General features: G+C 40.2%; 1 protein-coding gene across 6 annotated transcripts in view; it reads right to left on the minus strand.

Annotated features, from left to right (window-relative positions):
* The window catches only part of cc2d2a (coiled-coil and C2 domain containing 2A), a 110,100-nt gene that overhangs the window by 40,203 nt on the left and 41,998 nt on the right, over positions 1-27,899 (minus strand). For 4 of the 6 annotated variants that reach the window (XM_061977493.2, XM_061977494.2, XM_061977495.2 and 1 more), the window contains exons 18-25: positions 23,062-23,239; positions 22,830-22,983; positions 14,232-14,379; positions 14,037-14,169; positions 13,731-13,934; positions 445-537; positions 285-376; positions 53-181 (exon numbers count right to left, since the gene is read on the minus strand). In XM_061977493.2, the coding sequence (XP_061833477.2) occupies positions 53-181; positions 285-376; positions 445-537; positions 13,731-13,934; positions 14,037-14,169; positions 14,232-14,379; positions 22,830-22,983; positions 23,062-23,239 (1,131 nt within the window). The remainder of the gene's footprint in view (positions 1-52; positions 182-284; positions 377-444; positions 538-13,730; positions 13,935-14,036; positions 14,170-14,231; positions 14,380-22,829; positions 22,984-23,061; positions 23,240-27,899) is intronic. The other 2 variants (XM_061977497.2, XM_061977496.2) reach the window with 1 other exon arrangement.

The raw sequence follows: 27,899 nt of genomic DNA on the forward strand, positions 1-27,899 counted from the left end.
CTCGGCAGAGAGAGCCTAGAGAGAGGCCGTGACACGACATCCTCATACTTACGTCAGACGGTTTTTGATTTCCGCCCTGTCATTGACTTTGACTGGCCACTGACTCCACAGCTCGTGGTAATCTAACCTCTCACTCTCAACTCGAAGATGCCGATCAGGCCCTCTTAGTAAATGTGCTCCTCTTTTGTACGCGTGTTTGTATTTTGCCAGCAACATGCACAGGAGAGAGTGGATTAGTGCTTTCTACACATGCAGCATGCCAGACGTGGGGCTGGACGTGGTACCCGATACTTGGCATCTCCTCCTCCACCACCAGGTCAGACAGCAGGTAGTGATGTTTGGCCAGGAGGAACCTGTGGATGACGGCCTCGCGGATCTGCGGGGGGGGGAAACCGTTTCAACTTGTGGTCAGCCGCTCCGCTTTCAGCGGGTGGACGTGCTCACCTTCTGCAGGTATTTGGCCACTAAAGCTCGGTGAGAATCCAGATGTTCTTTGGTGTCGATGATCTCGCCATCCTTCAGCCTCTTCTCGTACTCCTGAAAAGCAAACATCGGCAAGCTCCACCCGTCAGGCCGCAGCAGCTGAGTAAAGCCAGTGCACCCCTCCCACTTCTTGGGATGGGTGCATATTACACACCTTGTTACCTTCCACAGGTGTGTACAAGACCTCACCTTCATCTTTATACAAGTATTATTGCAGCAAAACTATTTGCCAATGCTTATCTCAATCTGTGCAGCTGTAATCTGATTTACGTGTTTGTGTACTAATTTGTGTGTCATAATCTGGGTGTATAATCAGATCTATATTTGTGTTTTAATTTGTATATCAATGTGTGTGTAAACAGATCTGTATTTATGTGTTTTAGTTTGTGTGTCTGTATATCAATCTGTGTGTGTGTAACCAGATCCTTATTTGTGCGCTTTAGTTTGTGTGTCTGTATCTCAATCCGTGTGTGTGTAATCAGATCCATATTTGTGTGTTTTAATTTGTGTGTCTGTATATCAATCTTTGTAGGTGTAACCAGATCCGTATTTGTGCGTTTTAGTTTGTGTGTCAGTATCTCAATCTGTGTGTGTGTAATCAGATCCGCATGTACAGGTTTTAAATTTGTGTGCCTGTATCTCAATCTCTGTGTGTGTAATCAGATCTGTATTTGTTTTTTCATTTGTGTGTCTGTATATCAATCTGTGTGAGTAATCAGATCCGTATTTGTGTGTTTTAGTTTGTGTGTCTATCTCAATCTGTAAGTGTGTAATCAGATCTGTATGTGTGTGTTTTAAATTGTGTGTCTGTATCTCAATCTGTGTGTGTGTGTGTAATCAGATTCGCATGTGCAGGTTTTAAATTTGTGTGTCTGTAACTCAAGCTGTGTGTGTGTCATCAGATCCGTATTTGTGTGTCTGTATCTCAATCTGTGTATGTGTAATCAGATCCATAGTTGTGTGTTTTAATTTGTGTGTCTGTATCTCAATCTGTGTGTGTGTGTAATCAGATCTGCATGTGCAGGTTTTAATTTGTGTGTCTCTATATCAATCTGTGTGAGTAATCAGATCCGTATTCATGTGTTTTAGTTTGTGTGTCTGTATCTCAATCTGTGTGTGTGTAATCAGATCCGTATTTGTGTGTTTTAGTTTGTGTGTCTGAATCTCAAACTGTGTGTGTGTGTGTATACTCATATCCGCATGTGCAGGTTTTAAATTTGTGTGTCTGTATCTCAAGCTGTGTGTGTGTCATCAGATCTGTATTTGTGCTTGTGTGTCTGTATCTCAATCTGTGTATGTGTAATCAGATCCATAGTTGTGTGTTTTAATTTGTGTGTCTGTATCTCAATCTATGTGTGTGTAACCAGATCTGCATGTGCAGCTTTTAATTTGTGAATCTGTATCTCAATCTGTGTGTGTGTAATCAGATCTGTATTTGTGTTTTTTAATTTGTGTGTCAGTATCTCAATCTGTGTGTGTTATCAGATCAGTATTTGTGTGTTTTAATCTGTGTGTGTGTGTAATCAGATCCATATTTGTGTGTTTTAATTTGTGTGTCTGTATTTCAATCTGTGTGTGTGTAATCAGATCCATATTTGTGTGTTTTAATTTGTGTGTCTGTATCTCAATCCGTGTATGTGTAATCAGATCTGGGCCTAATGGTTAGAGTGTCCGCCCTGAGATGGGTAGGTTGCGAGTTCAAACCCCGGCCGAGTCATACCAAAGACTATAAAAATGGGAGCCATTACCTCCCTGCTTGGCACTCAGCATCAAGGGTTGGAATTGGGGGTTGAATCACCAAAAATTATTACCGGGCGCGGCCACCGCTGCTGCCCACTGCTCCCCTCACCTCCCAGGGGGTGAGCAACGGTGATGGGTCAAATGCAGAGAATAATTTCGCCACACCTAGTGTGTGCGTGACAATCATTGGTACTTTAACTTTAACTTAACATGTGCAGGTTTTAAATGTATGTGTCTGTATCTCAATCTGTGTGTGTGTAATCAGATCCGCATGTGCAGGTTTTAATTTGTGTGTATGTATCTCTACGTGTGTGTGTGTGTGTGTGTGTGTGTATTTAGATCTGAATGCGTGTTTTAATTTGTGTGTCTGTATCTTGACCTGTGTGAAATCTGATCAGCAATTGTGTGTTTTCACTTGTGTGTACGTGTCTCAATCTGTGTGTGTAATCAGACTTGCGTGTCTGTGTTTCAATTTGTGTGTTTGTATCTCTGTGTGTGTAACCAGATCAGCATGTGCTTGTTTTAAGTTGTGTGTCTGTATCTCGATCTGTGTGTGTAATCAGGTCTGTATGTGTGTGTTTTAATTTGTGTGTCTGTATATCGATCTGTGTGTGTGTAATCAGATTTGTATTGGTGTTTTAATTTGTGTGTCTGTATCTCCATCTGTGTGTGTAATCAGATCTGTATATGTGTGTTTTAATTTGTGTGTCTGTATCTGGACCTGTGTGTGTAATCAGATCCACATTTGTGTGTTTTAATTTGTGTGTCTGTATCTCAATATGTGTGTGTAATCAGATCCGTATGTGTGTGTTTTAATTTGTGTGTCTGTATCTCAATCTGTGTGTGTGTAAAATCAGATCCATATTTGTGTGTTTTAATTTGTGTGTCTGTATCTCAATCTGTGTGTGTGTAATCAGATCCACATGTGCAGGTTTTAAATTTGTGTGTCTGTATCTCAATCTGTGTATGTGTTATCAGATCCGCATTTGTGTGTTTTAATGTGTGCGTCTGTATCTCAATCTGTGTGTGTGTAATCAGATCCACATGTGCAGGTTTTAAATTGATGTGTCTGTATCTCAATCTGTGTATGTGTTATCAGATCCGTATTTGTGTGTTTTAATGTGTGCGTCTGTATCTCAATCTGTGTGTGTAGAATCAGATCCGCATGCGCAGGTTTTAAATTATTTGTGTATGTATCTCTACGTATGTGTGTGTGTGTATTTAGATCTGTATGTGTGTTTTAATTTGTGTGTCTGTATCTTGACCTGTGTGAAATTTGATCCGCAATTCCATCCATCCATCCATTTTCTACCGCCTGTCCCTATGTGTTTTAACTTGTGTGTATGTGTCTCAACCTGTGTGTGTAATCAAACTTGCGTGTGCGTGTTTTAATTTGTGTGTTTGTATCGCTGTGTGTGTAACCAGATCAGCGTGTGCTTGTTTTTGATTGTGCGTCTGTATCTGGACCTGTGTGTGTGTAATCAGATTCGTATTTGTGTGTTTTAATTTGTGTGTCTGTATCTCCATCTGTGTGTTAATTTGTTAATTTGGTTAATTTGTGTGTCTGCATCTCGATCTGTGTGTGTAATCAGATCTGTATATGTGTGTTTTAATTTGTGTGTCTGTATCTGGACTTGTGTGTGTAATCAGATCCACATTTTTGTGTTTTAATTTGTGTGTCTGTATCTCAATATGTGTGTGTAATCAGATCCGTACTTGTGTGTTTTAATTTGTGTGTCTGTATCTCAATCTGTGTGTGAGTAAGCAGATCCATATTTGTGTGTTTTAATTTGTGTGTCTGTATCTCAATCTGTGTATGTGTTATCAGATCCACATTTGTGTGTTTTAATGTGTGCGTCTGTATCTCAATCTGTGTGTGTAATCAGATCCACATGCGCAGGTTTTAATTTGTGTGTATGTATCTCTACGTGTGTGTATTTAGATCTGGATGTGTGTTTTAATTTGTGTGTCTGTATCTTGACCTGTGTGAAATCTGATCAGCAATTGTGTGTCTTAACTTGTGTGTATGTGTCTCAACCTGTCTGTGTAATCAAACTTGCGTGTGCGTGTTTTAATTTGTGTGTTTGTATCGCTGTGTGTAACCAGATCAGCGTGTGCTTGTTTTTGATTGTGTGTCTGTATCTGGACCTGTGTGTGTAATCAGATTCGTATTTGTGTTTTAATTTGTGTGTCTGTATCTCAATCTGTGTGTGTAATGAGATTTGTATTTGTGTGTCTGTATCTGGACCTGTGTGTGTAATCAGATCCACATTTGTGTGTTTTAATTTGTGTGTTTGTATCTCCATCTGTGTGTGTAATCAGATCCACATTTGTGTGTTTTAATGTGTGTCTGTATCTCAATCTGTGTGTGTGTAATCAGATCCGCATTTGTGTGTTTTAATGTGTGCGTCTGTATCTCAGTCTGTGTGTATTCAGATCCGCGTGTGTATGTTTTAAATTGTGTCTGTATCTTAATCTGTGTGTGTGTAATCAGATCTGTATTTGTGTTTTTTAATTTGTGTGTCCGTACCTCAATCTGTGTGTGTGTATTCAGATCCGCATGCACAGGCTTTAATTTGTGTGTAACCAGATCAGCGTGTGCTTGTTTTTGATTGTGTGTCTGTATCTGGACCTGTGTGTGTAATCAGATCCACATTTGTGTGTTTTAATTTGTGTGTCTGTATCTCAATCTGTGTGTGTAATCAGATCCACATTTGTGTGTTTTAATGTGTGTCTGTATCTCAATTTGTGTGTGTGTGTAATCAGATCCGCATTTGTGTGTTTTAATGTGTGCGTCTGTATCTCAGTCTGTGTGTATTCAGATCCGCGTGTGTATGTTTTAAATTGTGTGTCTGTATCTTAATCTGTGTGTGTGTAATCAGATCTGTATTAGTGTTTTTTAATTTGTGTGTCTGTACCTCAATCTGTGTGTGTGTATTCAGATCCGCATGCACAGGTTTTCATTTGTGTGTAACCAGATCAGCGTGTGCTTGTTTTTGATTGTGTGTCTGTATCTGGACCTGTGTGTGTAATCAGATTCGTATTTGTGTTTTAATTTGTGTGTCTGTATCTCAATCTGTGTGTGTAATCAGATTTGTATTTGTGTGTCTGTATCTGGACCTGTGTGTGTAATTAGATCCACATTTGTGTGTTTTAATTTGTGTGTCTGTATCTCAATCTGTGTGTGTAATCAGATCCACATTAGTGTGTTTTAATGTGTGTGTCTGTATCTCAATCTGTGTGTGTGTAATCAGATCCGCATTTGTGTGTTTTAATATGTGCGTTTGTATCTCAATCATGTGTGTATTCAGATCCGCGTGTGTATGTTTTAAATTGTGTCTGTATCTTAATCTGTGTGTGTGTAATCAGATCTGTATTTGTGTTTTTTAATTTGTGTGTCTGTACCTCAATCTGTGTGTGTGTATTCAGATCCGCATGCACAGGCTTTAATTTGTGTGTAACCAGATCAGCGTGTGCTTGTTTCAAATTGTGTGTCTGTATCTGGACCTGTGTGTGTAATCAGATCCACATTTGTGTGTTTTAATTTGTGTGTCTGTATCTCAATCTGTGTGTGTAATCAGATCCACATTTGTGTGTTTTAATGTGTGTCTGTATCTCAATCTGTGTGCGTGTAATCAGCTCCGCATTTGTGTGTTTTAATGTGTGCGTCTGTATCTCAATCTGTGTGTATTCAGATCCGCGTGTGTATGTTTTAAATTGTGTGTCTGTATCTTAATCTGTGTGTGTGTAATCGGATCTGTATTTGTGTTTTTTAATTTGTGTGTCTGTACCTCAATCTGTGTGTGTAATCAGATCCACATTTGTGTGTTTTAATGTGTGTCTGTATCTCAATCTGTGTGCGTGTAATCAGCTCCGCATTTGTGTGTTTTAATGTGTGCGTCTGTATCTCAATCTGTGTGTATTCAGATCCGCGTGTGTATGTTTTAAATTGTGTGTCTGTATCTTAATCTGTGTGTGTGTAATCGGATCTGTATTTGTGTTTTTTAATTTGTGTGTCTGTACCTCAATCTGTGTGTGTGTGTATTCAGATCCGCATGCACAGGTTTTAATGACTAATGATCTACTGCTAACGATGGATTCTGATGCGTCATCTATGTTGCTGCTTCTTGATCTTAGCGCTGCTTTCGATACCGTCGATCATAATATTTTATTAGAGCGTATCAAAACACGTATTGGTATGTCAGACTTAGCTTTGTCGTGGTTTAACTCTTATCTTACTGACAGGATGCAATGCGTCTCCCATAATAATGTGACCTCGGACTATGTTAAGGTAACGTGCGGAGTTCCTCAGGGTTCGGTTCTTGGCCCTGCACTCTTTAGTATTTACATGCTGCCGCTAGGCGACATCATACGCAAATACGGTGTTAGCTTTCATTGTTATGCTGATGACACCCAACTCTACATGCCCCTAAAGCTGACCAACACGCCGGATTGTAGTCAGCTGGAGGCGTGTCTTAATGAAATTAAACAATGGATGTCCGCTAACTTCTTGCAACTCAATGCCAAGAAAACGGAAATGCTGATTATCGGTCCTGCTAAACACCGACATTTATTTAATAATACCACCTTAACATTTGACAACCAAACAATTACACAAGGCGAATCAGTAAAGAATCTGGGTATTATCTTCCACCCAACTCTCTCGTTTGAATCACACATTAAGAGTGTTACTAAAACGGCCTTCTTTCATCTCCGTAATATCGCTAAAATCCGTTCTATTTTATCCACTAGCGACGCTGAGATCATTATTCATGCGTTCGTTACGTCTCGTCTCTACTACTGTAACGTATTATTTTCGGGTCTCCCTATGTCTAGCATTAAAAAATTACAGTTGGTACAAAATGCGGCTGCTAGACTTTTGACAAGAACAAGAAAGTTTGATCATATTACGCCTATACTGGCTCACCTGCACTGGCTTCCTGTGCACTTAAGATGTGACTTTAAGGTTTTACTACTTACGTATAAAATACTACACGGTCTAGCTCCGTCCTATCTTGTCGATTGCATTGTACCATATGTCCCGGCAAGAAATCTGCGTTCAAAGAACTCCGGCTTATTAGTGATTCCCAAAGCCCAAAAAAAGTCTGCGGGCTATAGAGCGTTTTCTATTCGGGCTCCAGTACTATGGAATGCCCTCCCGGTAACAATTAGAGATGCTACCTCAGTAGAAGCATTTAAGTCCCATCTTAAAACTCATTTGTATACTCTAGCCTTCAAATAGCCCCCCTGTTAGACCAGTTGATCTGCCGTTTCTTTTCTTTTCTCCTCTGCTCCCCTTTTCCTTGAGGGGGGGGGGCACAGGTCCGGTGGCCATGGATGAAGTGCTGGCTGTCCAGAGTCGGGACCCGGGGTGGACCGCTCGCCTGTGCATCGGCTGGGAACATCTCTGCGCTGCTGACCCGTCTCCGCTCGGGATGGTGTCCTGCTGGCCCCACTATGGACTGGACTCTTGCTATTATGTTGGATCCACTATGGACTGGACTCTCACAATATTATGTCAGACCCACTCGACATCCATTGCTTTCGGTCTCCCCTAGAGGGGGGGGGTTACCCACATATGCGGTCCTCTCCAAGGTTTCTCATAGTCATTCACATCGACGTCCCACTGGGGTGAGTTTTTCCTTGCCCGTATGTGGGCTTTGTACCGAGGATGTCGTTGTGGCTTGTGCAGCCCTTTGAGACACTTGTGATTTAGGGCTATATAAATAAAGATTGATTGATGATTGATTGATTAATTTGTGTGTAACCAGATCAGCGTGTGCTTGTTTTTGGTTGTGTGTCTGTATCTGGACCTGTGTGTGTAATCAGATTCGTATTTGTGTTTTAATTTGTGTGTCTGTATCTCAATTTGTGTGTGTAATCAGATTTGTATTTGTGTGTCTGTATCTGGACCTGTGTGTGTAATCAGATCCACATTTGTGTGTTTTAATTTGTGTGTCTGTATCTCAATCTGTGTGTAATCAGATCCGCATTTGTGTGTTTTAATGTGTGTCTGTATCTCAATCTGTGTGCGTGTAATCAGATCCACATTTGTGTGTTTTAATGTGTGCGTTTGTATCTCAATCTGTGTGTATTCAGATCCGCGTGTGTATGTTTTAAATTGTGTCTGTATCTTAATCTGTGTGTGTGTAATCAGATCTGTATTTGTGTTTTTTAATTTGTGTGTCTGTACCTCAATCTGTGAGTGTGTATTCAGATCCGCATGCACAGGCTTTAATTTGTGTGTAACCAGATCAGCGTGTGCTTGTTTTTGATTGTGTGTCTGTATCTGGACCTGTGTGTGTAATCAGATCCACATTTGTGTGTTTTAATTTGTGTGTCTGTATCTCAATCTGTGTGTGTAATCAGATCCACATTTGTGTGTTTTACTGTGTGCGTCTGAATCTCAATCTGTGTGTGTGTAATCAGATCCACATGCGCAGGTTTTAATTTGTGTGTATGTATCTCTACGTGTGTGTGTGTATTTAGATCTGGATGTGTGTTTTAATTTGTGTGTCTGTATCTTGACCTGTGTGAAATCTGATCAACAATTGTGTGTCTTAACTTGTGTGTATGTGTCTCAACCTGTGTGTGTAATCAAACTTGCGTGTGAGTGTTTTAATGTGTGTTTGTATCGCTGTGTGTAACCAGATCAGCGTGTGCTTGTTTTTGATTGTGTGTCTGTATCTGGACTTGTGTGTGTAATCAGATTCGTATTTGTGTTTTAATTTGTGTGTCTGTATCTCAATCTGTGTGTGTAATCAGATTTGTATTTGTGTGTCTGTATCTGGACCTGTGTGTGTAATCAGATCCACATTTGTGTGTTTTAATTTGTGTGTCTGTATCTCAATCTGTGTGTGTAATCAGATCCACATTTGTGTGTTTTAATGTGTGTCTGTATCTCAATCTGTGTGTGTGTAATCAAATCCGCATTTGTGTTTTAATGTGCGTTTGTATCTCAATCTGTATGTATTCAGATCCGCGTGTGTATGTTTTAAATTGTGTGTCTGTATCTTAATCTGTGTGTGTGTAATCGGATCTGTATTTGTGTTTTTTAATTTGTGTGTCTGTACCTCAATCTGTGTGTGTGTATTCAGATCTGCATGCACAGGTTTTAATTTGTGTGTAACCAGATCAGCATGTGCTTGTTTTTGATTGTGTGTCTGTATCTGGACCTGTGTGTGTAATCAGATTCGTATTTGTGTTTTAATTTGTGTGTCTGTATCTCAATCTGTGTGTGTAATCAGATTTGTATTTGTGTGTCTGTATCTGGACCTGTGTGTGTAATCAGATCCACATTTGTGTGTTTTAATTTGTGTGTCTGTATCTCAATCTGTGTGTGTAATCAGATCCACATTTGTGTGTTTTAATGTGTGTCTGTATCTCAATCTGTGTGTGTGTAATCAAATCCGCATTTGTGTTTTAATGTGCGTTTGTATCTCAATCTGTATGTATTCAGATCCGCGTGTGTATGTTTTAAATTGTGTGTCTGTATCTTAATCTGTGTGTGTGTAATCGGATCTGTATTTGTGTTTTTTAATTTGTGTGTCTGTACCTCAATCTGTGTGTGTGTATTCAGATCCGCATGCACAGGTTTTAATTTGTGTGTAACCAGATCAGCATGTGCTTGTTTTTGATTGTGTGTCTGTATCTGGACCTGTGTGTGTAATCAGATTCGTATTTGTGTTTTAATTTGTGTGTCTGTATCTCAATCTGTGTGTGTAATCAGATTTGTATTTGTGTGTCGGTGTCTGGACCTGTGTGTGTAATCAGATCCACATTTGTGTGTTTTAATTTGTGTGTCTGTATCTCAATCTGTGTGTGTAATCAGATCCACATTTGTGTGTTTTAATGTGTGTCTGTATCTCAATCTGTGTGCGTGTAATCAGATCCGCATTTGTGTGTTTTAATGTGTGCGTTTGTATCTCAATCTGTGTGTATTCAGATCTGTGTGTATGTTTTAAATTGTGTCTGTATCTTAATCTGTGTGTGTGTAATCAGATCTGTATTTGTGTTTTTTAATTTGTGTGTCTGTACCTCAATCTGTGTGTGTGTATTCAGATCCGCATGCACAGGCTTTAATTTGTGTGTAACCAGATCAGCGTGTGCTTGTTTTAAATTGTGTGTCTGTATCTGGACCTGTGTGTGTAATCAGATCCACATTTGTGTGTTTTAATTTGTGTGTCTGTATCTCAATCTGTGTGTGTAATCAGATCCACATTTGTGTGTTTTAATGTGTGTCTGTATCTCAATCTGTGTGCGTGTAATCAGATCCGCATTTGTGTGTTTTAATGTGTGCATCTGTATCTCAATCTGTGTGTATTCAGATCCGCGTGTGTATGTTTTAAATTGTGTGTCTGTATCTTAATCTGTGTGTGTGTAATCGGATCTGTATTTGTGTTTTTAAATTTGTGTGTCTGTACCTCAATCTGTGTGTGTGTATTCAGATCCGCATGCAAAGGTTTTAATTTGTGTGTAACCAGATCAGCGTGTGCTTGTTTTTGATTGTGTGTCTGTATCTGGACCTGTGTGTGTAATCAGATCCACATTTGTGTGTTTTAATTTGTGTGTCTGTATCTCAATCTGTGTGTGTAATCAGATCCACATTTGTGTGTTTTAATGTGTGTGTCTGTATCTCAATCTGTGTATGTGTTATCAGATCCACATTTGTGTGTTTTACTGTGTGCGTCTGAATCTCAATCTGTGTGTGTGTAATCAGATCCACATGCGCAGGTTTTAATTTGTGTGTATGTATCTCTACGTGTGTGTGTGTATTTAGATCTGGATGTGTTTTAATTTGTGTGTCTGTATCTTGACCTGTGTGAAATCTGATCAACAATTGTGTGTCTTAACTTGTGTGTATGTGTCTCAACCTGTGTGTGTAATCAAACTTGCGTGTGAGTGTTTTAATGTGTGTTTGTATCGCTGTGTGTAACCAGATCAGCGTGTGCTTGTTTTTGATTGTGTGTCTGTATCTGGACTTGTGTGTGTAATCAGATTCGTATTTGTGTTTTAATTTGTGTGTCTGTATCTCAATCTGTGTGTGTAATCAGATTTGTATTTGTGTGTCTGTATCTGGACCTGTGTGTGTAATCAGATCCACATTTGTGTGTTTTAATTTGTGTGTCTGTATCTCAATCTGTGTGTGTAATCAGATCCACATTTGTGTGTTTTAATGTGTGTCTGTATCTCAATCTGTGTGTGTGTAATCAAATCCGCATTTGTGTTTTAATGTGCGTTTGTATCTCAATCTGTATGTATTCAGATCCGCGTGTGTATGTTTTAAATTGTGTGTCTGTATCTTAATCTGTGTGTGTGTAATCGGATCTGTATTTGTGTTTTTTAATTTGTGTGTCTGTACCTCAATCTGTGTGTGTGTATTCAGATCTGCATGCACAGGTTTTAATTTGTGTGTAACCAGATCAGCATGTGCTTGTTTTTGATTGTGTGTCTGTATCTGGACCTGTGTGTGTAATCAGATTCGTATTTGTGTTTTAATTTGTGTGTCTGTATCTCAATCTGTGTGTGTAATCAGATTTGTATTTGTGTGTCGGTGTCTGGACCTGTGTGTGTAATCAGATCCACATTTGTGTGTTTTAATTTGTGTGTCTGTATCTCAATCTGTGTGTGTAATCAGATCCACATTTGTGTGTTTTAATGTGTGTCTGTATCTCAATCTGTGTGCGTGTAATCAGATCCGCATTTGTGTGTTTTAATGTGTGCGTTTGTATCTCAATCTGTGTGTATTCAGATCTGTGTGTGTATGTTTTAAATTGTGTCTGTATCTTAATCTGTGTGTGTGTAATCAGATCTGTATTTGTGTTTTTTAATTTGTGTGTCTGTACCTCAATCTGTGTGTGTGTATTCAGATCCGCATGCACAGGCTTTAATTTGTGTGTAACCAGATCAGCGTGTGCTTGTTTTAAATTGTGTGTCTGTATCTGGACCTGTGTGTGTAATCAGATCCACATTTGTGTGTTTTAATTTGTGTGTCTGTATCTCAATCTGTGTGTGTAATCAGATCCACATTTGTGTGTTTTTATGTGTGTCTGTATCTCAATCTGTGTGCGTGTAATCAAATCCGCATTTGTGTTTTAATGTGCGTTTGTATCTCAATCTGTATGTATTCAGATCCGCGTGTGTATGTTTTAAATTGTGTGTCTGTATCTTAATCTGTGTGTGTGTAATCGGATCTTTATTTGTGTTTTTTAATTTGTGTGTCTGTACCTCAATCTGTGTGTGTGTATTCAGATCCGCATGCACAGGTTTTAATTTGTGTGTAACCAGATCAGCATGTGCTTGTTTTTGATTGTGTGTCTGTATCTGGACCTGTGTGTGTAATCAGATTCGTATTTGTGTTTTAATTTGTGTGTCTGTATCTCAATCTGTGTGTGTAATCAGATTTGTATTTGTGTGTCGGTGTCTGGACCTGTGTGTGTAATCAGATCCACATTTGTGTGTTTTAATTTGTGTGTCTGTATCTCAATCTGTGTGTGTAATCAGATCCACATTTGTGTGTTTTAATGTGTGTCTGTATCTCAATCTGTGTGCGTGTAATCAGATCCGCATTTGTGTGTTTTAATGTGTGCGTTTGTATCTCAATCTGTGTGTATTCAGATCTGTGTGTGTATGTTTTAAATTGTGTCTGTATCTTAATCTGTGTGTGTGTAATCAGATCTGTATTTGTGTTTTTTAATTTGTGTGTCTGTACCTCAATCTGTGTGTGTGTATTCAGATCCGCATGCACAGGCTTTAATTTGTGTGTAACCAGATCAGCGTGTGCTTGTTTTAAATTGTGTGTCTGTATCTGGACCTGTGTGTGTAATCAGATCCACATTTGTGTGTTTTAATTTGTGTGTCTGTATCTCAATCTGTGTGTGTAATCAGATCCACATTTGTGTGTTTTAATGTGTGTCTGTATCTCAATCTGTGTGCGTGTAATCAGATCCGCATTTGTGTGTTTTAATGTGTGCATCTGTATCTCAATCTGTGTGTATTCAGATCCGCGTGTGTATGTTTTAAATTGTGTGTCTGTATCTTAATCTGTGTGTGTGTAATCGGATCTGTATTTGTGTTTTTAAATTTGTGTGTCTGTACCTCAATCTGTGTGTGTGTGTATTCAGATCCGCATGCACAGGTTTTAATTTGTGTGTAACCAGATCAGCGTGTGCTTGTTTTTGATTGTGTGTCTGTATCTGGACCTGTTTGTGTAATAAGATCCATAGTTGTGTGTATTAATTTGTGTGTCTGTATCTCAATCTGTGTGTGTGTAATCAGAATGTTAGTGTCACTGACAGTCTAAGGTGGTGACTTCTACACGGAATAACATGAGTGGGTGTTTATCACCTTAGAAAACATCGCAATGTCACACTCTACCAGTCATTGTACTACTATTCAAGCTGTACACGGACTACTCTAAAGCACATTCGAGTTACCTTTTTAGTGCGCGGTGCCTTGACAAGTGGAACCAATGAATGTGTGTACTGACTGACCTTCGGGAGACCTACCTTGAAGACTTTATCCGTCACCTCCTTCTCCTGAGCAGGGACACACTTGTAATTGCGAAACTCGGGCACTTCCTGGCTTCGTAGCACCAGCAGACGGAATCGCCTGGACCTGTCCAGGTCTTCATCGCTCACAAAGTTGAACTCTTCCTGCAGCTGCTCCAGACGGAAGTAGTCGGCAGCCGTCACCTCTCCGCTGCTGGCCACCTGCACGCACACACACACACACACACACACACACACACGTGTAAACAAACACACATGTAAACACACCACACGGACGACGAGGGGACCTTCTCAGAGGCTCACTTTGAGGAGCTGCATGATGGAAGTGTTTTTGGGATCATTTGGGTCCAGACGAGACTGTGCGGCCCACTCTCCAATTTTCTTCATGTCAGCCAGTCCAGATGGTCCAATGTGGGCGGCGGCTTCAGGGTGACCACTGAAATACACAAAAGACAACAAGTACTTAAACGGCATTGTTACACAATCAAGATCTCCTACCCGAGTACGCTGCCCAGGATCTGAGACACGGGAGGCGCCAGCGGCAGGTCGTCCTCGCCGACCCCCCAGGACACGCAGCACGACACCTTGCCAGAAGTCAGGAGGACCACTCGGTTGCTGCCGTCGGCCACGAAGGAGAGTGGAACATCTGACCAAGAGGAGACCGGATCACATATAAACAAGACAACATATGGGAAGATGAAGAATGCATTTTATTTGAAATGCTGACAGAATGTAGTATGAATGTAAGAATAGTTTGAATGTTGTTGAAGAGTTTGAATTTCCAGGAAAACCGGAATTTCGGTTTGGAACTTGGGAAAATGTTAGTTTGAATGTCCAGGATGAGTGGAATGTGTTGATGTTGGAATGGTTTGAATGGTTTGAATAGGTTGAAAAATGTGGGAATTGTGCCACTCGGAAAAGTGTCCCATACATTTCAATGGGAACTTCCTGGAAATTTGGGGAAAAGCGGGATTGTTTTGAAAATGATTAGGAGCATAAATGTCCTGAATGAGCTGAATTGGTTGTTGTTGGAATTGTTTAAATCGATCAAGTAGAACAGTTTTAATTTAAAAATGGTATGACGGAATTCCAGGAAAACCGGGAATTTTTCCAGTTCAAAAAACAATTTAATTTTTTTTTCCTGATAAGAGGAATGTTTCGACGGTAGAACGGTTGAAGTGGTTTGAAAAATGTGAAAGGAGTAGTCAACAGAAAAAAGGGGAATTCTGGGAATTCCTGGAATTTTTTTGAATGTCCAGGATGAATATGTTATGTTAATATGTTGAACGTGGAATGGTTTGAGTCGGTTGAAAAATTTGGAAATGGTGGAAGTTTGAAAAATGGGCAATTCATTTTTAATGGGAAAAATGTCCCGGAAAACCTGGAATTCTGGGAAATCTGGGAATTTTTGGAATGTGTCAAGGGAAAAGCCAGCGATTCTCAAATAGGCTGAACGGTTTGAATCGGATGAAAATGTGGAAGGCATAGCGCGCCAATATCTGGAGAAGAAGAAGAACTAGATGAGGTGTGAATGCTCCAATGCTGAAGTTGAACTGAAATGCTGTAAGAATGTAGTATGAATGTAAGAATAGTTTGAATGTTGGAATGGTCTCAATGTTGAAGAGTTTGAATTTCCAGGAAAACCGAAATTTGGTTTGGAACTTGGGAAAGTGTTAGTTTGAATGTCCAGGATGAGTGGAATGTGTTGATGTTGGAATGGTTTGAATTGGTTGAAAAATGTGGGAATTGTGCAACTTGGAAAAGTGTCCCATTCATTTCAATGGGAACTTCCTGGAAATTTAGGGGAAAGTTTTTTGAAAATGATTAGGAGCATGAATGTCCTGAATGAGCTGAATTGGTTGATGTTGGATTTGTTTAAATCAATCAAGAAATGTGGAAGTAATAACAGTTTTAAATTAAAAATAGTATTACGGAATTCCTGGAATTTCAGGAAAACCGGGAATTTTTCCAGTTCAAAAAACCATAAAATAATTATTCGTGATAAGAGGAATGTTTTGACGGTAGAACGGTTGAAGTGGTTTGAAAAATGTGAAAGGAGTAGTCAACAGAAAAAAGGAGAATTCTGGGAATTCCTGGAATTTTTTTTAACTTCGAAAAATTATAGTTTGAATGTCCAGGATGAATGTTATGTTGAAGGTGGAATGGTTTAAATCGATTGAAAAAGGTGGAAATGGTGGAAGTTTGAAAAATGGGCAATTCATTTTGAATGGGAAAAGTGTCCTGGAAAAACTGGAATTCTGGGAAATCTGGGAACTTTTGGAATTTGTCAAGGGAAAAATGGATGAAAAATGTGGAAGGTATAGCGCGCCAAAATCTGGAGAAAAAGAAGAACTAGATGATGGTATTACGGAATTCCTGGAATTTCAGGAAAACCAGGAATTTTTCCAGTTCAAAAAACAATTTAATTTTTTTTCCTGATAAGAGGAATGTTTCGACGGTAGAACGGTTGAAGTGGTTTGAAAAATGTGAAAGGAGTAGTCAACAGAAAAAAGGAGAATTCCTGGAATTTTTTGGAAGTTTGAAAAATTATATTTCGTATGTCCAGGATGAATATGTTATGTTAATATGTTGAAGGTGGAATGGTTTGAATCGGTTGAAAAATGTGGAAATGGTGGAAGTTTGAAAAATGGACAATTCATTTTGATTGGGAAAAATGTCCAGGAAAACCTGGAATTCTGGGAATTTTTGGAATTTGTCAAGGGAAAAGCCAGCGATTCTTGAATAAGCTGAACGGTTTGAATCGGATGAAAAATGTGGAAGGTATAGCGCGCCAAAATCTGCAGAAGAAGAAGAACTAGATGACTTCCTGGAAATTTGGACAAAAACAGGATTGTTTTGAAAATGATTAGGAGCATGAATGTCCTGAATGAGCTGAATTAGTTGATGTTGCAATTGTTTAAATCAATCAAGAAATGTGGAAGTAATAACAGTTTTAAATTAAAAATGGTCTTACGGAATTCCTGGAATTTCAGGAAAACCGGGAATTTTTCCAGTTCAAAAAACAATAAAATAATTTTTCCTGATAAGAGGAATGCTTCGACGGTAGAACGGTTGAAGTGGTTTGAAAAATGTGAAAGGAGTAGTCAACAGAAAAAAGGAGAATTCCTGGAATTTTTTTGAACTTCGAAAATATGTTGAAGGTGGAATGGTTTGAATCGGTTGAAAAATGTGGAAATGGTGGAAGTTTGAAAAATGGGCAATTCATTTTGATTGGGAAAAATGTTCCGGAAAACCTGGAATTCTAGGAAATCTGGGAATTTGTCAAGGGAAAAGCACGCGATTCTCGAATAGACTGAACGGTTTGAATCGTATGGAAAATGTGGAAGGTATAGCGCGTCAAAAACTGGAGAAGAAGAACAACTAGATGAGGTCTGAATGCTCCAATGCTGAAGTTGAAGTGAAATGCTGACAGAATGTAGTATGAATGTAAGAATAGTTTGGATGTTGGAATGGTCTCAATGTTGAAGAGTTTGAATTTCCAGGAAAACTGGAATTTGGTTTGGAACTTGGGAAAGTGTTAGTTTGAATGTCCAGGATGAGTGGAATGTGTTGATGTTGGAATGGTTTGAATTGGTTGAAAAATGTGGGAATTGTGCAACTTGGAAAAGTGTCCCATTCATTTCAATGGGAACTTCCTGGAAATTTAGGGGAAAGTTTTTTGAAAATGATTAGGAGCATGAATGTCCTGAATGAGCTGAATTGGTTGATGTTGGATTTGTTTAAATCAATCAAGAAATGTGGAAGTAATAACAGTTTTAAATTAAAAATAGTATTACGGAATTCCTGGAATTTCAGGAAAACCGGGAATTTTTCCAGTTCAAAAAACCATAAAATAATTATTCGTGATAAGAGGAATGTTTTGACGGTAGAACGGTTGAAGTGGTTTGAAAAATGTGAAAGGAGTAGTCAACAGAAAAAAGGGGAATTCTGGGAATTCCTGGAATTTTTTTTAACTTCGAAAAATTATAGTTTGAATGTCCAGGATGAATGTTATGTTGAAGGTGGAATGGTTTAAATCGATTGAAAAAGGTGGAAATGGTGGAAGTTTGAAAAATGGGCAATTCATTTTGAATGGGAAAAGTGTCCTGGAAAACCTGGAATTCTGGGAAATCTGGGAACTTTTGGAATTTGTCAAGGGAAAAATGGATGAAAAATGTGGAAGGTATAGCGCGCCAAAATCTGGAGAAAAAGAAGAACTAGATGATGGTATTACGGAATTCCTGGAATTTCAGGAAAACCAGGAATTTTTCCAGTTCAAAAAACAATTTAATTTTTTTTCCTGATAAGAGGAATGTTTCGACGGTAGAACGGTTGAAGTGGTTTGAAAAATGTGAAAGGAGTAGTCAACAGAAAAAAGGAGAATTCCTGGAATTTTTTGGAAGTTTGAAAAATTATATTTCGTATGTCCAGGATGAATATGTTATGTTAATATGTTGAAGGTGGAATGGTTTGAATCGGTTGAAAAATGTGGAAATGGTGGAAGTTTGAAAAATGGACAATTCATTTTGATTGGGAATATGTCCAGGAAAACCTGGAATTCTAGGAAATCTGGGAATTTGTCAAGGGAAAAGCACGCGATTCTCGAATAGGCTGAAGGGTTTGAATCGGATGAAAAATGTGGAAGGTATAGCGCGCCAAAATCTGGAGAAGAAGAAGAACTAGATGACTTCCTGGAAATTTGGACAAAAGCAGGATTGTTTTGAAAATGATTAGGAGCATGAATGTCCTGAATGAGCTGAATTAGTTGATGTTGGAATTGTTTAAATCAATCAAGAAATGTGGAAGTAATAACAGTTTTAAATTAAAAATGGTCTTACGGAATTCCTGTAATTTCAGGAAAAACGGGAATTTTTCCAGTTCAAAAAACAATAAAATAATTATTCGTGATAAGAGGAATGTTTCGACGGTAGAACGGTTGAAGTGGTTTGAAAAATGTGAAAGGAGTAGTCAACAGAAAAAAGGGGAATTCTAGGAATTCCTGGAATTTTTTTGAACTTCGAAAAATTATAGTTTGAATGTCCAGAATGAATGTTATGTTGAAGGTGGAATGGTTTGAATCGGTTGAAAAAGGTGGAAATGGTGGAAGTTTGAAAAATGGGCAATTCATTTTGAATGGGAAAAGTGTCCTGGAAAACCTGGAATTCTGGGAAATCTGAGAACTTTTGGAATTTGTCAAGGGAAAAAAGGATGAAAAATGTGGAAGGTATAGCGCGCCAAAATCTGGAGAAAAAGAAGAACTAGATGATGTGTGAATGCTCCAATGCTGAAGTTGAACTGAAATGCTGACAGAATGTAGTAAGAATGTAAGAATAGTTTGGATGTTGGAATGGTCTCAATGTTGAAGAGTTTGAATTTCCAGGAAAACCGGAATTTCGGTTTGGAACTTGGGAAAGTGTTAGTTTGAATGTCCAGGATGAGTGGAATGTGTTGATGTTGGAATGGTTTGAATAGGTTGAAAAATGTGGGAATTGTGCAACTTGGAAAAGTGTCCCATTCATTTCAATAGGAAGTTCCTGGAAATTTGGGGAAAAGCAGGATTGTTTTGAAAATGATTAGGAGCATGAATGTCCTGAATGAGCTGAATTGGTTGATGTTGGAATTGTTTAAATCGATCAAGTAGTAACAGTTTTAATTTAAAAATGGTATTATGGAATTCCTGGAATTTCAGGAAAACCGGGATTTTTTCTAGTTAAAAAAACAATTAAATTTTTTTTCCTCATAAGAGGAATGTTTCGACGGTAGAATGGTTGAAGTGGTTTGAAAAAATGTTTAAAGGAGTAATAAACAGAAAAAGGGGGAATTCCTGGAATTTTTTTGAACTTCGAAAAACTATAGTTTGAATGTCCAGGATGAATATGTTATGTTAATATGTTGAAGGTGGAATGGTTTGAATCGGTTGAAAAATGTGGAAATGGTGGAAGTTTGAAAAATGGGCAATTCAATTTCAATGGGAAAAATGTCCCGGAAAACCTGGAATTTTGGAAAATCTGGGAATTTTTGGAATTTGTCAGGGGAAAAATGGATGAAAAATGTGGAAGGTATAGCGCGCCAAAATCTGGAGAAAAAGAACTAGATGATCTGTGAATGCTCCAATGCTGAAGTTGAACTGAAATGCTGACAGAATGTAGTATGAATGTAAGAATAGTTTGAGTGTTGGAATGGTCTCAATGTTGAAGAGTTTGAATTTCCAGGAAAACCGGAATTTGGTTTGGAACTTGGGAAAGTGTTAGTTTGAATGTCCAGGATGAGTGGAATGTGTTGATGTTGGAATGGTTTGAATAGGTTGAAAAATGTGGGAATTGTGCAACTCGGAAAAGTGTCCCATTCATTTCAATGGGAACTTCCTGGAAATTTGGGGAAAAGCAGGATTGTTTTGAAAATGATTAGGAGCATGAATGTCCTGAATGAGCTGAATTGGTTGATGTTGGAATTGTTTAAATCGATCAAGAAATGTGGAAGTAGTAACAGTTTTAATTTAAAAATAGTATTACGGAATTCCTGGAATTTCAGGAAAACCGGGAATTTTTCCAGTTCAAAAAACTATTAAAACATTTTTTCCTGATAAGAGGAATGTTTCGACGGTAGAAAGGCTGAAGTGGTTTGAAAAATGTGAAAAAGAGTAGTCAACAGAAAAAAGGGGAATTCTGGGAATTCCTGGAAAAAATTTTAACTTCGAAAAATTATAGTTTGAATGTCCAGGATGAATGTTATGTTGAAGGTGGAATGGTTTGAATAGGTTGAAAAAGGTGGAAGTTTGAAAAATCGGCAATTCATTTTGAAGTGTCCCGGAAAACCTGGAATTCTGGGAAATTTGGGAATTTTTGCAATTTGTCAAGAGAAAAATGGATAAAAAATGTGGATGGTATAGCGCGCCAAAATCTGGAGAAGAAGAACAACTAGATGATGTGTGAATGCTCCAATGCTGAAGTTGAACTGAAATGCTGACAGAATGTAGTATGAATGTAAGACTAGTTTGAATGTTAGAATGGTCTCAATGTTGAAGAGTTTGAATTTCCAGGAAAACCGGAATTTGGTTTGGAACTTGGGAAAGTGTTAGTTTGAATGTCCAGGATGAGTGGAATGTGTTGATGTTGGAATGGTTTGAATTGGTTGAAAAATGTGGGAATTGTGCAACTTGGAAAAGTGTCCCATTCATTTCAATGGGAACTTCCTGGAAATTTGGGGAAAAGCAGGATTGTTTTGAAAATGAATAGGAGCATGAATGTCCTGAATGAGCTGAATTGGTTGTTGTTGGAATTGTTTAAATCGATCAAGTAGAACAGTTTTAATTTAAAAATGCTATGACGGAATTCCAGGAAAACCGGGAATTTTTCCAGTTCAAAAAACTATTTAATTTTTTTTCCCTGATAAGTGGAATGTTTCGACGGTAGAACGGTTGAAGTGGTTTGAAAAATGTGAAAGGAGTAGTCAACAGAAAAAAGGGGAATTCTGGGAATTCCTGGAATTTTTTTGAATGTCCAGGATGAATATGTTATGTTAATAGGTTGAAGGTGGAATGGTTTGAATCGGTTGAAAAATTTGGAAATGGTGGAAGTTTGAAAAATGGGCAATTCATTTTGAATGGGAAAAATGTCCCGGAAAACCTGTAATTCTGGGAAATCTGGGAATTTTTGGAATTTGTCAAGGGAAAAATGGATGAAAAATGTGGAAGGTATAGCGCGCCAAAATCTGGAGAAGAAGAAGAACTAGATGATGTGTGAATGCTCCAATGCTGAAGTTGAAGTGAAATGCTGACAGAATGTACCGGTAGTATGAATGTAAGAATAGTCGGAATGTTGGAATGGTTTCAATGTTGAAAAGTTTGAATTTCCAGGAAAACCAGAATTTTGTTTGGAGTTTGGGAAGTGTTCGTTTGAATGTCCAGGATGAGTGGAACGGTTTGGAAAGTTTGAAAAATGTGGGAATTGTGCAACTTGGAAAAAGGTCCCATTCATTTCAATGAGAACTTCCTGGAAATTTGGGAATTTGGAGAAAAGCGGGATTTTTTTGAAAATGATTAGGAGCATAAATGTCCTGAATGAGCTGAATTGCTTGGTGTTGGAATTGTTTAAATCGGTCAAGAAATGTTGAAGTAGTAACAGTTTTTTATTTGAAAAATGGTATTACTGAATCTGGGGAAAAACTGGATTTTTTTAAGGTCTTAAACCAACATGTTTTTTGTCCTGACTAAGTGGAATGTTTTGACAGTGGAACGGTTGAAATGGGTTGAAAAATGTGAAAGGAATCATCGCACTAAAAAAGGCTGTAAATAAGGTTAGAAAAAAACATGAAATTCCTGGGGGGGTAAGAGTTAGTGCTGCAAGGCTTCTGGGTATTTGTTCTGTTGTGTTTATGTTGTGTTACGGTGCGGATGTTCTCCCGAAATGTGTTTGCCATTCTTGTTTGGTGTGGGTTCACAGTGTGGCACATATTTGTAACAGTGTTAAACTTGTTTATACGGCCACCCTCACTGTGACCTGTATGGCTGTTGACCAAGTATGAATTGCATTCACTGATGTGTGTGAAAAACCGTAGATATAATCGGCAGTCCGATATTATCGGACATCTCTAGTTTTGCTTTATTGATTATTGACGTGTTTCTTGCTACTTTATGTTGTATATTTGTACATGAGATTTCCAGTTCAATTTATCATCAATCATTATACCTAGAAATTTGGTTTTAATTTACTCTTTCAATTTCTATTCCGTCTATTTGTATTTGTGTTTGACTTTCTCTTCTACTGTTGTTGAAGGAGAGCACATCATTCCTGAACAGGTTGAATATTTTGCCAACCAGGTAGACCTGACAGGTGTGCCTGATTGGCCACGCCTATAAGAACAGCTGATAGGCAACACTTCACAGTGGTCAGGTGACCCTTCTGAAGAAGACTGCAGATGACAGTCCAAACATGTCAGGTAAAAATTCCATCTGATATACCGAAAATATGGTCTGATTACAAGACACTGCTGATCCAACTTAAGATCATTTAGTCTTGGTGGGGGTCTTGGTTTACAAAGGATTGTGTCGGAAGGTTGCTAAGCACAGGTCAGTTTGTGGTGAGTGTGTCACTTTACCGCTGCCCACGCCCTCGTGGTCAAACATCACCCTCTGCTTGCTGCTGAACTCAAACTCCTCCATAGGGGCACTGCCCGCCACCACCGAGGAGCCTGGCACGGGCACGTAGACCTGTGCCAGGAGGGAGCAGGACGAGGCCACCTCCTCAAACACCTGCGCGGGTGCACACCCAGGAAGAGGTTGACAACACCAACATGTGAGGTGACATGCTTCTTCTGTTGCATACCGTACCTGCAAAGTGATACTTTTGGGACAGTTGACGATCTTCAGGTTGAAAATCTGGCCAAAGTGCACTTTGAAGTCGGAGTTGAGGGTCCGGCTGTTGGTCTGGGACACTTCCTTGTCGTTGTAGAGGACCTTTATGAAAACAGAGCGTTTGGCAACATCCTCTCTGCGAGCGATTTCCCCCCTGAAAGAGTCAACAAACATCTTCTGAGTTCCAACACTGGCTGCTACTCTAGTTTCATATTGTCATCATAGTGTCAATGGTGTGTGTGTCCATGGTGTTTCCATGGTGTGTCAAAGGTGTTTCTACTGTGTTTCCACGGTGTGTGTGTCCATGGTGTGTCCATGGTGTTTCCATGGTGTGTCCGCGGCGTGTCCATGGTGTGTGTGTGTGTGTGTCCATGGTGTGTGTGTGTGTGTCCATGGTGTTTCTACTGTGTTTCCACGGTGTGTGTGTCCATGGTGTTTCCATGGTGTGTCCATGGTGTGTCAAAGGTGTTTCTACTGTGTTTCCACGGTGTGTGTGTCCATGGTGTTTCCATAGTGTGTCCACAGTGTGTCTGCGGTGTGTCCGTGGTGTGTGTGTGTGTGTGTGTGTCCATGGTGTTTCTACTGTGTTTCCACGGTGTGTGTGTCCATGGTGTTTCCATGGTGTGGCCATGGTGTTTCCATGGTGTGGCCATGGTGTGTCAATGGTGTTTCTACTGTGTTTCCACGGTGTGTGTGTCAAAGGTGTTTCTACTGTGTTTCCACGGTGTGTGTGTCCTCGGTGTGTCCATGGTGTTTTCATGATGTGTTAATTGAATTATATTTATATAGCGCTTTTCTCTAGTGACTCAAAGCGCTTTTACATAGTGAAAGCCAATATCTAAGTTACATTTAAACCAGTGTGGGTGGCACTGGAAGCAGGTGGGTAAAACGTCTTGCCCAAGGACACAACGGCAGTGACTTGGATGGAAGCGGGGATCGAACCTGGAACCCTCAAGTTGCTGGCACAGCCACTCTACCAACCGAGCTATACCGCCCCTGCACGGTATAGCTGTGTCCTTGGTGTGTGTGTCCGTGATGTGTGTGTCCGTGGTGTGTTCGTGGTGTGTGTCCATGGTGTGTCAAAGGTGTTTCTACTGTGTTTCCACTGTGTGTGTGTCCATGGTGTGTACACGGTGTTTCCATGGTGTGGCCATGGTGTGTCCATGGTGTTTCCATGGTGTGGCCATAGTGTGTCCATGGTGTGTCTATGGTGTTTCCATGGTGTGGCCATGGTGTGTCAATGGTGTTTCTATTGTGTTTCCACGGTGTGTGTGTGTCCATGGTGTTTCCATGGTGTGTCTATGGTGTTTCCATGGTGTGGCCATGGTGTGTCAATGGTGTTTCTACTGTGTTTCCACGGTGTGTGTGTCCATGGTGGGTCATAGGTGTTTCTACTATGTTTCCACGATGTGTGTGTCCATGGTGTGTGTGTCCATAGTGTGGCCATGGTGTGTCCATGGTGTTTCTATGGTGTGTCCATGGTGTTTCCACGATGTGTGAAGTGAATTATATTTATATAGCGCTTTTCTCTAGTGACTCAAAGCGCTTTTACATAGTGAAAGCCAATATCTAAGTTACATTTAAACCAGTGTGGGTGGCACTGGAAGCAGGTGGGTAAAACGTCTTGCCCAAGGACACAACGGCAGTGACTTGGATAGAAGCGGGGATCGAACCTGGAACCCTCAAGTTGCTGGCACAGCCACTCTACCAACCGAGTTATACCGCCCCTGCACAGTATAGCTGTCTCCATGGTGTGTGTGTCCGTGGCGTGTGTGTCCGCGGCGTGTTCGTGGTGTGTGTCCATGGTGTGTGTGTCCGTGGCGTGTGTGTCTGTGGCGTCTTCGTGGTGTGTGTCCATGGTGTTTCCATGGTGTGACAAAGGTGTTTCTACTGTGTTTCCACGGTATGTGTGTCCATGGTGTGGCCATGGTGTGTCCATGGTGTTTCCATGGTGTGGCCATAGTGTGGCCATGGTGTGTCAAAGGTGTTTCCACGGTGTGTGTGTCCATGGTGTGTACACGGTGTGTACACGGTGTTTCCATGGTGTTTCCACTGTTTTTCCACGATGTGTGACGTTAATTATATTTATATAGCGCTTTTCTCTAGTGACTCAAAGTGCTTTTACATAGTGAAACCCAATATCTAAGTTACATTTAAACCAGTGTGGGTGGCACTGGAAGCAGGTGGGTAAAGAGTCTTGCCCAAGGACACAACGGCAGTGACTTGGATGGCGGAAGCGGGGATCGAACCTGGAACCCTCAAGTTGCTGGCACAGCCACTCTACCAACCAAGCTATACCGCCCCTGCACGGTATAGTGTGTCTGTGGTGTGCCCGTGGTGTGTTCATGGGACGTTGTTATTTCATTATATTTGAAAACATCAGCATTAAAAACATTTGAACCTTTTGAATTAAAATCTTTAAAGAGGGGTTGAAAATGTTTACTGTTGTTTGAATTTAGAGTTTACATTTTGTAAACAATTCAAAGAAGTGTGATTAATATCAAAATTAGGTCTGCAATAATCCCAGTTTGTTAACACTTCACTCAAAATGAATCGCAGATAGACAAAATGTGTCCACCAGATGTCTAAAGTCTGTGCTGAGCAGTTTGTTACCACAATTCTCTCATCTAGTTGACATCTCAATTCAGACCGGAACTTTCCCGAAGACCATAAAAACTGCTGTCATTAAGCTCCTCCCAGAGAAGACCGGTCTTGATGTCACAGGACTGAAGAACTAACCGGCCCATATCAAAGCTGACATTTTTGGTCAAAGTTCTGGAACAAGTTTGTACACCAACAGCTTGGTGACTTTCTCCTGTAGAACAATGTGTTTGATACTTCCCAGTCAGGTTTTAGTTCCACCACAGGACTGAAACTGCTTGGATCAAGGTGGCAAATGACATCCGCCTGAACACAGACGCAGGAAGAGTCTCAGTCTTGGTTTTGCTGGACCTGAGCGCTGCCTTTGACACAGTTGACCATACTATCTTCATACTGAGGTTAGAACACTGGGTGGGAATATCTGGTTCTGTTTTTAACTGGTTCAAGTCCTGTCTCTATCACAGGACATACTTTGTTGGAATTGGTAACTGTGTCTCTGACCAAATGGCTATGACCTGTGGGGTTCCTCAGGTCTCTATTCTAGGACCCCTCTTGTTCAACCTGTAAATGCTGTCACTAGGCCACCTGAAACATTTTTAAAACCAGAGGAATAATGTCTGAATCAAACTTAGAAAGACTGATCCATGCCTTGGTCTACAGCAGGTTAGACTACTGTCATGGCCTTCTCACTGAGCTCCCTCAACCAGCTGTAAAGCAGCTGCAGTACATCCAGAATGCTGCTGCTCGAGTCCTGACTAGAACCAGGAAATATGACCATATTAGTTCATGGCTTAGGTACTGCACTGACTTCCTGTTGCTCAGAGAATATACTTTAAACCATCTCTCCTTGTGTACAAGTCTTCTCATGGTCTTGTGCCAAAGTACATCTCTGACATGTTCGAACCACATGAACCATCTCGAGCTCTGAGAACCTCAGGGAGTGGTCTCCTGCTGACATGTTAGAACCATATGAACCATCTCGACCTCTGACAGCCTCTGGGAGTGGTCTCCTGCTGACACTTTAGAACCACATGAACCATCTCAACGTCTGACAACCTCAGGGAGTGGTCTCCTGCTGACATATTAGAACCATATGAACCATCTCGACCTCTGAGAACCTCTGGGAGTGGTCTCCAGCTGACATGTTAGAACCATATGAACCATCTCGAGCTCTGAGAACCTCAGGGAGTGGTCTCCTGCTGACATGTTAGAACCCTGTGAACCATCTCGACCTCTGAGAACCTCTGGGAGTGGTCTCCTGCTGACATGTTAGAACCATATGAACCATCTCGACCTCTGAGAACCTCTGGGAGTGGTCTCCAGCTGACATGTTAGAACCATATGAACCATCTCGACCTCTGACATGTTAGAACCACATGAACCATCTCAACGTCTGACAACCTCAAGGAGTGGTCTCCTGCTGACATATTAGAACCATATGAACCATCTCGACCTCTGAGAACCTCTGGGAGTGGTCTCCAGCTGACATGTTAGAACCATATGAACCATCTCGAGCTCTGAGAACCTCAGGGAGTGGTCTCCTGCTGACATGTTAGAACCCTGTGAACCATCTCGACCTCGGAGAACCTCTGGGAGTGGTCTCCTGCTAACATGTTAGAACCATATGAACCATCTCGACCTCTGAGAACCTCTGGGAGTGGTCTCCAGCTGACATGTTAGAACCATATGAACCATCTCGACCTCTGACATGTTAGAACCACATGAACCATCTCAACGTCTGACAACCTCAGGGAGTGGTCTCCTCCTGACATATTAGAACCATATGAACCATCTCGAGTTCTGACAACCTCAGGGAATGGTCTCCTGCTGACATGTTAGAACTATATGAACCATCTCAAGCTCTGAGAACCTCAGAAAGTGGTCTCCTGCTGACATGTTAGAACCACATGAACCATCTCGAGCTCTGAGAACCTCAGGGAGTGGTCTCCTGCTGACATGTTAGAACCCTGTGAACCATCTCGACCTCTGAGAACCTCTGGGAGTGGTCTCCTGCTGACATGTTAGAACCATATGAACCATCTCGACCTCTGAGAACCTCTGGGAGTGGTCTCCAGCTGACATGTTAGAACCATATGAACCATCTCGACCTCTGACATGTTAGAACCACATGAACCATCTCAACGTCTGACAACCTCAGGGAGTGGTCTCCTCCTGACATATTAGAGCCATATGAACCATCTCGAGTTCTGACA

This window comes from Nerophis lumbriciformis, linkage group LG18 (genome assembly GCF_033978685.3).
Source record: "Nerophis lumbriciformis linkage group LG18, RoL_Nlum_v2.1, whole genome shotgun sequence".
NCBI classification, from domain to species: Eukaryota; Metazoa; Chordata; class Actinopteri; order Syngnathiformes; family Syngnathidae; genus Nerophis; species Nerophis lumbriciformis.